Genomic DNA, 16,015 nt, shown 5'->3' with positions numbered 1-16,015 from the left:
AAGGCTTTGATTTATGATAGCAGATTGTACAACAAGGGCACCAAACAAGCCACTTGAGCCGAGTTATAAACACTGCTTTTCACTTCGATTGCGAGGAAATGTAACAATAAGTAATATTACTATAAGTACATATCTATAGATTGATTGAAAAGAGTAGGGATTAAATGAGGGTGCTGTAATGAGTTTGTAGGTATAGGTCGCAACCTCAATACAAGTGCAAAAGTTCACTGGCACCATAGAAATTACATACATTCTTTCTCATCCATATGTCATTCAGAGAGACTGTTGTTTACCTATAAATACCTTGTGCATAACAGCATGAAACGCACTTTAGTCCTCTTATAGCCAGCGTAAAATAGAACCTTACGAGCATGAGAAGTGGAAACGTATTTTTATTTTATTATTATTTTTATTTTCCGAATTCTAAAAATCACGAATGCATGTCATCTATTAGTATAAGAGGATGTCAGCTACTAGTGACTTTATATGAATGTGATAGCTCATATAATTTTACCTTTTTAATTATAAAACTCTAAGAACATTTGAAAGAACCACTGTTATGCTGATAAATAAATATTTTAATTCAATTCCATTTATTTATTTTCATCTGATCTGCAGGGTTATGCTGTATCTCAGTGGCACACTAATTTCGTGAAAATTTCTAATAATTAAATGTCAAACTCAAATTTTCTATTCGCTAACGTCAGTTTTTAACCAAGATGACGTCATAGACAATGACTCTCGATCATAGCTATTAATGGGATGGAATAGAAACCGGAAACAGCTTTTTCACGTATGTTTTCGTATCGATAGTTTTTAAAACTCTATTCACTAAGCAAAAATGACAGTTTGTAATTGGAAACTTTATTAGGTGGCAACGATCGTTTTAACAACTAGTCGGGACCAGTGTTTTGCGACTCTCCACTATAATCCGTCCGTTTTATAGAGGTAATAATTTTTTAGCAATCTCAACGAATGTAGAGATGTTTTAATTTCGAAGGATTATTAATTTCAAAACGACTCAATTCAGCCCGTTTTTTGTTAATAAGTAATTGATAAAAATTATTAGTAAATAGGTACCTATTAAAAAAGTAATACTTAGGTACCTATTAGTAGTAAATAGGTAATAAATATGATAATTTAGTGTTGTGAGTTCAATTATTATTTATATTTTGTGGTTATGTTAATGTTGTAGATAATACCTAGGTATCTAATTAAAATATGGGTCGTGAAGTTTTGATGGGGCAAGACGAGAAGCAGCGCCAGCAAATTACAAAACGCGCTACAGATACACAGGCGCAGGCTGCGCGATATGACACAATGGAGCTGCCAGAGAAGAGTTCATTGTGAACTTTTGTCTGAGCAATTATTGGAAGAACTCAAGCCTTACCTCCAAGCCGTTCGACAGCTGTTCGCAATGAACTAAAAGTAAGTCTCATGTACTAGGTACTTAACTCTAGTCCTAGTCAAAACCATGTCATAGCTTAATAAATAGGTAAGTACTAAGTAGGTAGGTACTTACCTACTAAATAATTAGTAGGTAAGTATTTATTTAATATACTTACTTATGATCTTTTAAAGTAAGACAATGATTAGCTTTTGCCTTCAATTAAGAACCTATCGGCTATCACATTCATAACAACCAACAAAACAGAAAATTACTTACCTTTACCTACCTACTTAGAATAGGTACTTTTTGTTGTACCTATTCTACTCTGTTTACAACCTCTCACACTGCCAAGAGTCACTGGTCAAAATCTCTAATAGAAATAAGCGCTTCCCTGTCCACTTTTACTGTTTTTTTCTCTTTATTGTTACAACTTTCTGGGGTACAAAATCCATACTTCCATACTAATATTGATTAGATGATTGATTTTGATGAAATTTGGTACCTACAGAGTTAGCTTGCACATCCCGGGGAAGAACATAGGCTACTCTTTATCTCGGAACATCAAAGAGTTCCCACGGGATTAGTTAAAAACCTAAATCCACCATCTAGTAACAAATAAAAATAAAATTCTGCAATTTAGTATATTGAGGAGTTAGGAAAATATTGAAATTAATAATTTAACATGAAAATTTACTAATATTTGTTGTAGATCCTGGCAGCTCTGCATGTTTATGCAACGGGAACATACCAGCGCCCAATGGGGGCATCTATTTTAAATAAAATGTCCCAACCCACCTTTAGCCGAAGTCTGAGGTAACCGATGCACTCAAACCTCAATGCTTGGGAAGTACTCACTAACTACTTAGTTTTCTGCATCCCAAAGGGAAAGGAAAATAATTATGCAAAAGTAAGTTAATAACATGAAACTAATTAGCATATTATCTTCTAATTATATATAAAAAGAAAAGCTGACTGACTAACTGCTTAGCTGTATCATCGCACAGCTAAAGCTACTGGAAGCTACAGCTAAGAATGGAGCTTTATTAATGTCATTCTGCTATCGGTCTGTCTGTCAGTTAGTTTGTACGTATGTCACAGGTGTCCTTAGCTCGTGGCACATTAATCTATTACATCATCATCATCATGATCAACCCATCGCCGCGCCGGCTCACTACAGACCACGGGTCTCCTCTCAGAGTGAGAAGGGTTTGCCCATAGTCTACCACGCTGGCCATGTGCGGATATGGAGAACTCTCAGGCATGCAGGTTTCCTCACGATGTTTTCCTTCACCATTAAAGCAAGTGATATTTAATTGCTTAAAAAGCACATAACTCTGAAAGGTTTAGGTGTGTGCCCAGAATCGAATCCCCGACCTCCTGAGTAGGAGGCAGACGTCTTAACCAATAAGCTATCAAATACTTCCAGTATGTTCCTACTATAGCAGCTGACCCGCCCCGGCTTCGCGCGAGTAGAATTTTAAAAATCAGCGAGGGGTGGAGTTTCCAAAAATCTGTGTACCTACATGATAAAAGGAACCTAACCCAGTGGTTTAGTGTGTCCTAGGACTTAGTCTTTTTATATGTATAAGTTTATTATTATTGATAAAAATATCCATTATTCTATGGCACACCCTATGTACAGAAGTTGTCATTATATATTAGCATGGAAGCTTTTTTCAGGTATATAATATATTGATTATTTCAGGGATGAAGATCAGAGTAACCAACATAGTTCAGCAAAAGTAATGCTTTAACTCTCAGTGTCTCTATGTGATCAAATCGGAATCAAGGAGATCTTTTGAAGAAGCAGAGTAACCAACATAGTAGACTCTGCCATAGAAGGCCTAATAGAATTAATAATTCTTAACTGTATATGATGTCTACTATCTTTGCTGTTTAAATTCAGTATATAATATACCAAAATTTCACATTCCTAACTTTTGTTTGGTTTTAGAGATAGACGCTGCCACAAAAATGGTCTAAGGCTCAAATCTATAGTGCGTACTTTGACTATGTAGACTCAAGTTAGACAGATATATGCTAGCGATATAGCGCTGCCTCGTTTTAACAGTGTCTTAAGTCTGAGCAAAGTCAACGTGCGCTCTATAGATCTCATCCTTAAACTGATAACTTTGATGGTGCTGCATTTCTTTATTTTGTAAGATAAAAAATTAATCCATATTAACATTATTAATGCGAATGTGTCTGTCTGTCTGTCTGTTTGCTAGCTTTTCACGACCCATCTGCTCAATCGATTTTGACGTAATTTGGTACAGAGATAGATAGCTTTACATCCCTGGGAAGGACATAGGCTACTTTATATCCTGGAAAATCAGAGTTCCCACAGGATTTTTATAATATATTTGTAGTCTACTCAGTGAGTTCTAGACAATGATACCACACATGCTAGGGTATGGAAAAATTCCATGCCGCATTTCATATGTGTAAACCCCTGGTAAATAATTTAATTGAATTTCAAATTCAATATTCGATTTAGTTAATAGTTTTATAATGTTCAACACCAAATACCAAAAGTTCAGGTTTGTAATATGCGGACGGACAAACGGACGTGCAGACAGATAGCAGAATGACATCAATAGAGCTCCGTTTTTATCTTTTGAGTACTGAACCCTAAAAATAATTTTTTATTGTACAAAAACAAATTTGTCATTTCTTGAATACAACCCTATTATTAAGGAGTGTTTTATTATTCAAAAAGCAAGAAATAAACAATTAAATTTTATTATTAAAAAAAAATCTAGTAACAATCATAACAATAATTAATATTCTAACTTTGATAATTTATAGTTATAAATTTTGACATAGGTAACAGTATTTAATAAGTCATAAGTATGTAATAGGATAATGTAATATATAACCTTATGGTATAATAGAAGGCACCACCCGTACCAGTTAAACAAGGAGTAAATTGTGACCTTAAGCCCCAGGTTCGATTCTTAAGCAAATGCTAATTGCTTTAACTGAAGTCCCAGGTTTGATTTCTAAACAAATGCCGATTGAATTCCAAATCTAAAGTCTACACGCATTAAGTCTTTGATTTGGGATAGGTACCCCATCCCATCAGCCACTTATTGTAGAGCTTCAGTTTGCTGCTCTAGACTAGAGCTGCAGTTTGCTTGCAGTTAGCAATTCTATTGAGAGCCGCCGCATGCCGCTCCTCGATGGCTAGCCGCCATGTCTCCAACTGGTATGCTCAGCTGGGCATGTGCACATCCTGCTGAACTGAAATGAAAATGGTGAACTTTATGTAACATGAGATTTTGCAATCGCAAAAGTAAAAAAATATATAATGTAAGTATAATATGACAACAAGATGAAGCCTGCTACTTTGTCCACTTGGATTTAGACTTTTAAAATCCTGTTGGAACTCTTATTTTCCGAGGCCAAAAGTAGCCACAAACTACCTCTGTATAAAATTTAGTTAAAATCAGTTAAACGGGTGGGCAGTGAACAGCTAGCAGACAGACTGACAGGCGCTTTTATGTTTATATTAAGTAAGGATTTAATAAAGTAAAAAAATTATTAATATTATAAACTTGTTAAAAGTAAAAGTTGTTTGTTTTTACTAACTTAAGGAAACTAAACCTGTATGCCATGTCTCCATAATGTTCTCTGTGGTGTGTGAAGTCTACCAATCAACACTTGGCCAAGGTCATCTCACACTGAGAATCTTACTCAGAAGTAATGAAGGTACTATCTATATGAAGGGATGTATGATGATAAATTAAATACTTACTTTGTCTTTTAAACTTCTTGTTCTTGGTCTCGAGCATTAAGTACGTCCTGAAAATAATAAAACTAGTCAGTTTTTATAATTAACTAGCTTATGCCTGCGACTTCGTCCGCGTGGACTACACAAATTATAAACCCCTAGTTCACCCCCCTAGGGATTGAATTTTCCAAAATCTTAGCGGATGTCTACATCACACTAGCCATCTGCATGCCAAATTTCAGCCCAATCCGTCCAGTAGTTTAAGCTGAGCATTGATAGATCAGTCAGCTTTTTTTTCATATATTTATATCAAAGATTAATTAGCTTATGCTTATCTGCATGTGTGCATCAAATTCACACACAACCCGTACATTGATATTGATATTCAAAAAATTTATATTTCACAATAGACCGGTTACTTGTGGTTAATTTTTGGATCTTATGTTAAAATGGTAAGGTGACATAACATAAACTGCAGCATGCGATGTAAGTATGACATCCAGTATTACAATGTACCTATGAAATGACTAGCATGTTTTTTAAATACTAATAGGTAAAAATAACTCACTCTTTGCCAATGTTCGGCAGTTTTGGTCTTTGGACACACTTCCAACAGCGATTAGCCAGGTTTGCCAGGTTTGTCGTACAGCGGTTCTCCAGCGGCCCTCAAGCGCGTATGGACAAGTCGCGTTGGGTCTGCGAACTCTACTAAGAGTTCGAACTGTCGGACCGACACCCTTCTAGTTGTATGTAGCCATCTATAAAGGCAAGAAGTCAGTTAAAAAGGGCAATTCATGACTCACATTCAAGTTCTATGCTGAAGAACTAATATTAACTAGGTATTATGCTACTGTACACAACAAAATCACTCACGAATACCGGTATTCTACAGTATAGTCATAGTTATTCTACATTAATATGTTTTTCACTTACTTTTCAAAACAAAACTGTAGATCGAATTAAGAAAACACCAGCTAAAAATTAAAATAAGTTTGTTTATCAAAACAAACATTTAGGTCGTAACTCGTAATGTCAATGTCAAATGTCCATAGATAATAATTGAAAACTAGTATAAGTCGTACAAATTAAAAAGTCTTACATTTCTACTACGCTTCCTGTCAGGCAGAGATATTTAATTTAGCCATATAAAGTCGATAAAATACGCTAGTATGTTAATGTTGGCCAACTGCCAAATGTTAGATATTCGTAATTAGTTAGCCACGCATTCGATACTGAATAGAAAATCACGTGACCTAAATTTCATGGATTTCCAACTGGACTCAATGTCTAACGAAAACTTTCAAAGATACAGCATAGCCCTGCTGATCAGTTAAATTCACTTTAGGTTAATATAATAATGATTCAATTCATTTTCCTTTCATAACCTCACCTCTCCTTAAATGGTAGTTGCAGCCAATGTAATTTATAATTTCCACAAGGGTGAGCAAACGGAACAAAAGTACATACTAGCACTTAATATAAATTTTATTGGTATAAGAATCAAATAAAATTCCAACATCCACATGGCTACTTTCGTGAGCATGAGTGTTGTATGTCTTTCTGTTTCTGGTATGTACATAGTTAGATTAATTCAAACCTGATATTTCATACCCTATACCTACTAGGTATTCAAAGTAATCTAATAACTCTAATTTGGTCGAATAAGTAAACCTACAGATTCAAAATAGGTTCAATGTTACCTACTTTATCTAGTGGACCAATTAATTATTTATTAGCTGATCCACCCCAGGTAGAATTTTCCAAAATCTTTTCTTTGTGTCCAGTAGTAGCTTAGTAGAGAACTCAAATCATATTTGATTATGCAGGGCCTGCGGGTTGATCTATGTCTGTCAGTACATAATACAGACTATTCAGTCGGTAGATAGGTATTAAATGGGTGCATCTGGCAATCGACTCTATTAGTCTCCCTATCACTGTCTATCATTCTCATAACCATACCATGCCTACCATAGACCCAAATCCAAAAATCTTACATTAAATGGTAGGTAATGAAAACACATGCACCTGACACATATTTCAGGCATTCTATCCTTAAATTGTACTAAAATATTACTATGTGTATAGTTAAGTATGTAATTATTTAATTAAACAAGAATAACTACTCATATTGAGACTATTCAATTCAAAGTTTTAAGACTTTATTTTAGTTACTAGGTAAACTAGATTTGCTTCAATTAACCATAGTAGTATTCAGATGTTTCTTACCTTCTTATTACTGTATTACATAACAATACCTTGAGGTTACACCCTCCATCATAATGAGGCAGGCAGGGATGGCTTTTTTTCTTTTGTATCATTATAACAGGCCTCACACCAAGAGTTACTGTGTTCTTATCCGATCCATGCAGGTACATGACTGCTTCTAATCACAACTTGAAGGTTATGTGCACTTCTCCACCACAGATGCCGGCCAAAACCACTTGTTCATCTCACATTCGTCGACCTCATCGTCAAGTCGGGGTCACAGGGTCGTGGACATCATCAGAAAAGTTGTCGAACATGAAAAAAATGGTAACAGTTGAATAATCTCGGAAATATTGCATTTAAGTGACACCAGTATCAAGTACATACCTACTTGATTATATCAGACCCCTGTATATAACCCAAATTTTGCACTAAAACCATTGATTGACCCATTGATGTAGATATGACCGTTGTTATTGTAAGATTATTATTTCTATTTTTAACTAAAGCACATGTACATATTTCTTTTTTAAAATGATTGTTGAATGATTTAAATTAAGACTTGAATAAATGTCAACATTACTTCCTAGATAGATAAAGTTATATATAAATTAGTTAAGTAGATATTATTCATTCTAAATTTTCACATTTTATTATGCTATGATAATGTACTATAGGTAATAATTTGCACACTCAGTTATTGGTTGAATGTGTTAGATCAAAACAGATTTAAGACCAAATTGTACCACATTCTAGCAAATAAACTCTACTTTTTTATTTCTACACTAGCTCATGTATCAAGTACTTACCTACATAATAATCTAATTGTTTTCTTGATTCTACTTTAATATAGGTAGGTGCCTATTTGGTTTAAAGTATTTCATATCACTTATTACCTTATTTCGATTTTAAAATACAAGGTGTTAGTACTATGGTGCGTTGCATCCAGTCTTGAAATTAATACTACTTATAACTTCATAGATCAAATCTTGGGCTAGGTATGTCCCTACATAATAATCCATTAAAGCGGTCAGAATAAAACTATAATCCCTTACTTTGAACTCTCAAATAAGTCATAATGCTGCTATCTACTTACTATTAATAATTATAGCCTTCACTTACTGGTTCTGAAAGTATCAATTGGTAATATTGTGACTTATCAAATACCTACTTAGGTATTTTGATGCAGTAATCTTACATTAGGCACTCTTAATATTCACCCATGCTTTAATGAACATCCACTGTAAGAAGGTAAGTACACAGATTCACCGCTTTCAATACAACCTATGGATGCATTGGACCCATCGACCTACGTACTTCTGCTTGTTCCAGACAGTATAAGGTGCTTTCCTCAAACCAATCTCTTGAGTAGTTGCGTTGGAGACAAGTCCTCCAACTCGACACAGGTCTACTCAAGTACTCCCAAAGTAATAGTGTAGCACCATTGCAGTTTGTATGTATTTCATATTCACTTTGTTATTCGTTCAGGTAGGTTTCTTCATATAATTTCCGATATAAGTACCTAATAAATATGTTGCTATGCGTCTTGTACAGGCACTTTTAACATCTTCCAGGATAGACCCGCATTTTGGGCATGAATCACATCCAATCTTCTGATATAAACAACTTAACCTCCAATCCGGGTTTATTAGTCTCGGGATGACCCTAATATGAATCAAACGCAGTTCCAATGTCCACAGTCTTATATTCAGGTACACTTGTCACATCCACTTAGTTTATATCTAGCTTAATTAATCACCTAGTACTTATATCTCGCTTAATTACTTTTATATCGTCCCTATTTTTACTCCCGCCCGCTGTCACACCTCCACTCACGGGTGACAGATGGCAGATTTTCTGTGTTGCCAACACTTTGTAGAAGTGTACTGCTGGGAACACTTATAAATTCATTTTAAATTAAATTGTATGATCAACACGAGGCTCAATAGAATAGAATAGAATGTTTTTTTATTCATGTAAACTTTTTACAAGTATTTATGAATAGTCAGGTAGTTTTAATTTACCACTTATACCAATATAATATAGTTACTGAGGATGCAGTACAAAAAACATGTGTAAAAAAAAAAGAAAATTTAGTTTAAATAATAAATTACAGGTTTTATTTTATTACCTCAACTTTTAGTGCTGAGAGTAGGCACTTCTTTCAATGTATAAAATACCAAATAATGCGGCCGAACTAAGAATAAGACTGAATTTCTGCCATATTGCGACGTGTACCTAAGCGGGATTATAATAATTATTGATTCATATTTTTCTTTGAAGTCACTTACTAGTTACTATAAAAATAATAATATATGAATCACACCTGCATAATATGTTGTACGTATAGCTATATAGTTGACCTTAAAAAACTAGTATCCAAGGCCGGAAAAAATAAAAAAAAATTATATACAATAGTTACTACAATTAGAAACAGATGACGCCACTACGAAAGATTAGCTGACATTCCATATGACATTCTTATTCCAGTATATATAATGTACTCTGTGGTGGCCCATATGTTATTGGTCTGTGCTGTGGCCTACTCTATGATTGTGATAGGCCTTAAAAGACTGTTATCCAGGGCCGTAAAATAAATAAAAAATATATCATTGTGATCATTTTTGCGACTTGCGTTGATTTTTGAATTGAATTGTTTTATCATATTTTTTTAGTTTGATTTGATAGGAGTTAAGAATGAATTAATGATAAGTACTAGTCAATAATAACAGTGAATTAAAAAACAATATTTATAAGATTAGTTATTTACTACCTACTAGATTTTAGGCAAGTATTGTACGGCATGTTTGTTAGATATGTACCTAATAATAATATATCTTATGCATGGTTGCGTTACAACTTACATAATATTATATCTGATAGATATAATATTATGTATAATATTGTGTAATATTGTGTATATTATGTATAATATTGTGTAATATTATTATGACCGGTTTTGTGACAAAACCGGTATCATAATAATGATACCGGTTTTGTCACAAAATACGTCTTGCTTGGGATCACTCCATTTCCCTATATCCATATCCATACTGTAATATTAATATAATAACTGGGGGACATAGCTACTACTAAGGGCGGCCACTTTTTTCCTGGAAAATCAAATGGGTAGTTCCTGTGGGATTTTTACAACCTAAATCTACGCGGACGAAGTCGCAGGCATCATATAGTCTTGTAATAATAGTTGTAAGTAGTATTGAAGGTACAATAACACAAAATTATTAAACATTAAATCTGCTCATTTTTGTGGCAGTAAGTAGGTACCCCTACCTACATACGTTACTCGGCAGGTAACTCGGTAATGATTATGTCCATGGCTGTAGGTAGGTACATTGCCCAAAAATTTAGAATTTTTAAAATATATTTACTTTCTACTTACCTAATTACAAACAAACCCGTTGTTACCCTATTCTAGTATACAAATATCTGGTTTGCCCTCCGAGGGGCATGTAGTAACATCTTAGCCCACCGCACCGGTGCCTGTAAGGTCTCACATCCCACTAGTCGCGTGTAAAGTTAGCCTATAATATAATTAGCACCCGCTCTTCTTATTAACTTCAATAGGTACATTGTGTTGAAATTATTGCATGAACCTTTGGAAAAGAGCACAGATAATTATCTATTCAAATAAAAATATTGTGAATGGTAGGATAGGTAGTGTGCACATGCCGGTCGCGAGTGGTGGAGGAGCTCACATGCAGCAGGTTGCAGCTCCAGCAGCACACGGGCCGTGCCGCCAGCGGCTGCGGCTGTGCACCCCGCACGCGCCGCCGCCATCTGCAGGATCGCATTGTTCGAGTGACACATGCCATGAAGTATTCAGAAGAGCACGCGAGCTATCATCTTATAGATACACATAATTTGTTTCGTGTAAATGTACCTTCAATGCAAGTCTCGGCCGAAACCGCAATCGGCAGCCTCGTCACAAGTGCACACGGCCTCCTCGGCGTCGCGTCGTCCTTCGTATATGACTCTGCCTTCAATTGCTTTATTCCGGGCCACAATACTAAACGACTGTTGTGTAGCCGCTATCTACAGTTCCACTGCCCACCAAACTATCGTGACACCCAGTAAACATAGTTGCCCAAATCCCAGGTCCAGCAGCATGGGCAGCGACAGCGAGGCCGAGCCGGCGGCGCCGAGCGCGGCGCAGCGCGCGCGCGCCGAGCGCAGCCGCCTGCGCGCGCGGGCGCTGCGCGACGCGCGGCTCGTGGCGCGGGCGACGCGCGCCGCGCCGGCGCCGGCGGCCGACTGCGGCGGCGGCTTCGTGCCCGAGGCGGCGGCGGCCGAGCGGGCGCCGCGCGCGCCGCCCGCGCCGCTCGTGCACTGCAGCGTGCAGCCGGCGTGCCTGGCGTGCGGCGCGCGCTTCCCGCAGTCCTTCCTGCTCGACACCTTCGGGCACTGCGTGTGCGACGCCTGCAGGTCGCGACCGTCTCCGCTCGTACTGTACCCCCTGGAGCTCTCTTTGCACCTGTACCCCCGGAGCTCTCTTTGCACCTGTACAATGGGGAGTGTTCGGAGGAGTTTCACCTCATTCCGAGCTCCAATTTCGTAAGAAAAAAAGTTCCGGCTCTTTACCTTGTCCGGGAGCCCCTCGGAAAGTAATTTAATTGAATTTCTAATTAATTATTTGATTTCCAAAGTACCAAAACATCAGATCGGTCTAAGAGCTAAAGAGCTGGGACTCGCGGACAGACAGACGACAGAATGACGTCATAGCTCCGTTTGCAAACCGGCATGCGTGTTTCCAAGTGTGCAAGCTTTCATCCCTATGTTCAAAGTCCACCCTTTGATTTAATAACACTCTGCGGTTTCTCTTTCACAAGCATTGAACGCTTCCTGCGATACAAGCCCGTGGACGTCGTCGTTCCGTGTTGCCATTTGTACACACGACAGCCTCAATATCTCAGCCGGTAAAGGAGTGGACTGAAAACCGAAAGGTCGATGGTTCAAACCTCGCCCGTTGCACTATTGTCGTACCTACTCCTAGCACAAGCCTGACGCTTAGTTGGAGAGGTAAAGGGAATATTAGTCATTTAACATGGCTAATATTCTTTGAAAATAAAAAATTAATAGCCTGTCTCAACTTGAATAAAATATTCATAGAGGTATGAATGTAGTGTACTAGTGTAGTGTACTAGTGTAGTGTAGTGAGCGTGAGGACTCGTGTGTATAACTAGCACTACTAGTGTAGTGTAGTGAGCGTGAGGACTCGTGTGTATAACTAGCACTACTAGTGTAGTGTAGTGAGCGTGAGGACTCGTGTGTATAACTAGCACTACTAGTGTAGTGTAGTGAGCGTGAGGACTCGTGTGTATAACTAGCACTACTAGTGTAGTGTAGTGAGCGTGAGGACTCGTGTGTATAACTAGCACCAAATGACTCCTGGAACGCTGACTACGGCACGACTTGCGAGTTCTCTCTGTACGAATTTTGTCAAAATTGGTTTCACAGGCGTGATTCAGTTTCGCATTTATAATATTATTGCATGGATTAAATAAATTCCAGCATCAAAACTGGAAATTAGAAAAAGACGCTGAATAATCTCTCTCTAATGAACATATAAGAAAGCAAAACAGGCGTCTACCGAAAGACGCCTGTTTTGCTTTCTTATATGTTATTATATACGGAGCGACGTTTATAATGAATAGTCGATAACTTAGTAACGATTTCATACGACAGTCCCGTCGTGTCGTCGTGTCGTCGTGTCGTCGTGTCGTCGACAAGCAGTTGTAGATGACGATGTGCTGCAGGGACGACGACGGCGCGCACGCGCTGCTGCCGCGCACGCAGGCCAAGAGCGAGTTCCTGCTGCAGGACTGCGACCTGGACGCGCGCCCGCCGCCGCTGCGCGCGCTGGCGCGCCCCAACCCACACCGCGAGCGCGCGCCGCCAATGCGCCTCTACCTGCGCGCGCAGCTCGAGGAGCGCGCGCGGGAGGTGTGGGGCTCGCCGGCCGCGCTGGAGGCCGAGCGCGCGGCGCGCGCCGAGCGCCGCGAGCGCGCCGAGCGCAAGGCGGCGACGCGGCGCCTGCGCGCGCTGCGCATGGACGTGCGCTCCAGCCTGTTCGCGTCGGCGCGCGCGCCGCACGAGCACGCCTTCGGGCCCGAGACGCACGTGCGCGCCGACGAGTACCGGCGCGAGTGCGCGTGCGGCCACGTGGAGACCTACGAGAAGATGTAACGGGGCTGCGGGAGGCAAACGCGCGACTGTGTAAAACTGTGTATTTCCGCGCGGAGCGGCGCCGGCTTCCGACCGCTCTTATAAATATAAATATTACATCTAACGGCCGCCGTGTTATCCGTCCCCCGCCGCCGCCGCCCGGGGCGCCGCCGCCGCCGCCCAGGGCGCCGCGACCCGTTCACTTCAGAATGTCAGACACGTACTGTGCGGCGTCGGTCGTCGGTGTCGTGGCGACGGATAACACGTCTCATTTAAACATTCTTCAAGTCTTCGGGGAGATCATTCTTGGGGTGCTTGTTCTCAAAATGTTGTTTGTAAGTCTTGGGATCCGGCATCTGAGCCTGCAACAGACGACAACCATTACATTCTACTTGAGGCCTGACAGCCGGCGTCACAGAACAGATACAAGCACAGCACAGAGCCGGCGCCCGCCGTCACAGAAGAGACACAAGTACGCACCTTGCAGACGACACAAGCGTGGACGAGTGCTTTCTGCGCTGCCTTCTTCTGGTCCGTGGCGCTGTGTCCTTGTTGTTTCTTTATTTTGGACTGTTTCTCTGCAGCTTTGGCTTGCGACTGAAGCTTCTGTTGTCCTCGAGCCATTCCGTTCTAGTTTCCTGTAATTACAATATTATGTGAGCACATTCCTCATTACACACAGCAGAGTTCAAACAATATCATACTTGGTACCTAACTACTGTGCGACATACTCGCAAAGAGCCTCAACTCAAGTGGCCCCGCACTAGATACTTGTGGATGATAGAATTGTATTACTTACTATACATATATTAATTGCATGCAGACTGTCATCCGACTGACAATATCAATTATTCTTTTTTAATATTGTATAATAATAGGTGCAGATATAAGAAATAAAACCATAAAAATGTAAGAAAGTAATGGATTCCATTCCACTTCCACACCACACCCCACACGGCACACCACACCCCACACGGCACACCACACCCCACACGGCACACCACACTAGCAAACAACTTGAAGTCTGATGTTTCAATGAAACGGGATAAAGTTGAGATTATGTTAACTGTAACTAATATTGGTACTTAAATTAAGGTTATTTAGATAGTTCTGGAAATGACTATGATTAATTTACATTATAATAACAACTGCACATCCCACAGTTATTTAATATTATGATGGTTTTGATACCAGTTCTTCATTTACTAAGCTACTAATTAATTTTATGTTCTTACTATAAATAAATAAATAAAATTTCTCACCAAAAAAGGACTTAATTTTAGTGCCCTTAAACAGAACTAATAAGAAGTTTTTAGAGAGGAAAGTAGGTCCTATCGAAACACATTAAACTCGTTATTACTCAATAAATAAGTAGTTAAGTATATAAGTACCTACCTCATTGAAATCAAGAGATTAAAAAAACAACCTATCTGATAAGAGTAAATAGATACCTAACGCAAAGTCGATAAATGCATTGGCAAAAAATATTGAACACTACACAATACATACCTTATGGTGTTTTCCAGACACTAGTTTATTAGAATGTGAGATTTTTAACACAGATGTTACCTATTCCTAAACACGTTAATGTCGATACATTAATTTCGGCAAGCCTACACAGTTAGGTACTTGCAGAGAATATTATGTGATAGTTCCGGTTCAAATTACTTGGAAATTAGGTACCTAGGTACTGAATTTACTTAAAATTACTCAATTTTTTTTATTTAGTCCCCCGAGCAGAAAAAGAAAGCAAATGTAAAATGAAGGTGATTTTTTTAACTGGTGTGGCTTTGGGTTCTAGCTCTTTTTTAAGTCTATTCTTTGCGTCACATTTGTCCATTTGCAACTAGCGTGGATCCAAGCGTGGCCCCCTCAGTCCCTCTCGCTCAAGCAGATTTTCTTACTTGTGAAATGCATCGACATAGGAATACAAAGTTGTACTACGAAGTAGTACTTAGAAATTCTTTGGTGAAATGTCATTAGTAGTGAGATTTTTTGCGCAGCGGATCAGCCTGGCTGTCCAGCGCGGAAATGCAGCCAGTATTCTTGGCACCATTCCACGCGGTCATGATTTATATAGTAATTAGATAAGGCTAGCTTTAAGTTTTATTGTATTAGTAGTGAGTACATGCCAATGCAAGTTCTTTGACAACCACAGACTACATTGATATTATATGTCAACCAAACACGTAGGTAGTCTCAGAATAAGGACTGTTAGAAGTAGCCCAATTGTGATGTGACACTTACTGTTAGAGCGAGATAGCTAAATGCATTTAAGCTCTTGTTAGAACGTGACAAAATGATTATGTTTTGTCCTTATCACCGTGGCCACTTTTTTTTGCCAAAATGTATTTGTTTGTGAGATTTTGGCAAACAACGTGAAGTGTAGAAGGGACATATTTCACAAGTAAGAAAATCTGCTTGAGCGAGAGGGACTGAGGGGGCCACGCTAGTAATTAGTTGCAAATCTGGACTTATCTGTGCACGTAGTGAATGATGAATGA

The 16,015-nt window shown here is 38.8% G+C and overlaps 2 protein-coding genes and 1 long non-coding RNA gene across 6 annotated transcripts; 1 reads left to right on the top strand and 2 right to left on the bottom strand.

The window, feature by feature from the left end:
* Window positions 1-4,116: 4,116 nt before the first annotated feature.
* LOC138404285 (uncharacterized) lies at window positions 4,117-8,911 on the bottom strand. Of its 2 annotated transcripts, XR_011238290.1 has the most exons (4): window positions 6,057-8,911; window positions 5,692-5,881; window positions 5,148-5,194; window positions 4,117-4,633 (listed from the first exon to the last, which is right to left on the bottom strand). It is a non-coding gene; the product is annotated as an uncharacterized lncRNA (long non-coding RNA). The 2 variants fall into 2 exon arrangements; XR_011238289.1 differs by having other exon boundaries at window positions 5,692-8,911.
* A 953-nt stretch (window positions 8,912-9,864) lies between these two features.
* On the top strand, window positions 9,865-13,710 carry Xpac (DNA repair protein complementing XP-A cells homolog Xpac). Of its 2 annotated transcripts, XM_069507638.1 has the most exons (3): window positions 9,865-10,115; window positions 11,445-11,771; window positions 13,103-13,710. In XM_069507638.1, the coding sequence occupies exons 2-3, from the start codon at window positions 11,455-11,457 to the stop codon at window positions 13,530-13,532; spliced, it is 747 nt and encodes a 248-aa protein (XP_069363739.1). In that variant the 5' UTR covers window positions 9,865-10,115; window positions 11,445-11,454; the 3' UTR covers window positions 13,533-13,710. The 2 variants fall into 2 exon arrangements, with proteins under 2 accessions (XP_069363739.1, XP_034835478.2); XM_034979587.2 differs by lacking the exon at window positions 9,865-10,115 and having other exon boundaries at window positions 10,133-11,771.
* On the bottom strand, window positions 13,560-15,408 carry LOC117987979 (zinc finger protein 706-like). Of its 2 annotated transcripts, none has more exons than XM_034975073.2 (3): window positions 15,021-15,408; window positions 13,992-14,149; window positions 13,560-13,873 (listed from the first exon to the last, which is right to left on the bottom strand). In XM_034975073.2, the coding sequence occupies exons 2-3, from the start codon at window positions 14,133-14,135 to the stop codon at window positions 13,784-13,786; spliced, it is 234 nt and encodes a 77-aa protein (XP_034830964.1). In that variant the 5' UTR covers window positions 14,136-14,149; window positions 15,021-15,408; the 3' UTR covers window positions 13,560-13,783. The 2 variants fall into 2 exon arrangements, with proteins under 2 accessions (XP_034830964.1, XP_069363983.1); XM_069507882.1 differs by lacking the exon at window positions 15,021-15,408 and adding an exon at window positions 14,774-14,798.
* Between the last annotated feature and the right edge of the window lie 607 nt (window positions 15,409-16,015).

This window comes from Maniola hyperantus, chromosome 2, assembly GCF_902806685.2.
Source record: "Maniola hyperantus chromosome 2, iAphHyp1.2, whole genome shotgun sequence".
Lineage (NCBI taxonomy): Eukaryota > Metazoa > Arthropoda > Insecta > Lepidoptera > Nymphalidae > Maniola > Maniola hyperantus.
Note: the sequence above shows the minus strand (reverse complement) of the source record. Positions and strands in the feature narration are given on the sequence as shown.

Coding starts and splice junctions, on each gene's coding strand:
- Xpac (XM_034979587.2), top strand. CDS start 11,224: ATGTACCTTCAATGCAAGTCTCGGCCGAAACCGCAATCGGCAGCCTCG. Junction 11,772..13,102: donor TGCGTGTGCGACGCCTGCAG/GTCGCGACCGTC, acceptor GATGTGCTGCAG/GGACGACGACGGCGCGCACG.
- LOC117987979 (XM_034975073.2), bottom strand. CDS start 14,135: ATGGCTCGAGGACAACAGAAGCTTCAGTCGCAAGCCAAAGCTGCAGAG. Junction 13,874..13,991: donor ACGCTTGTGTCGTCTGCAAG/GTGCGTACTTGT, acceptor CGTCTGTTGCAG/GCTCAGATGCCGGATCCCAA.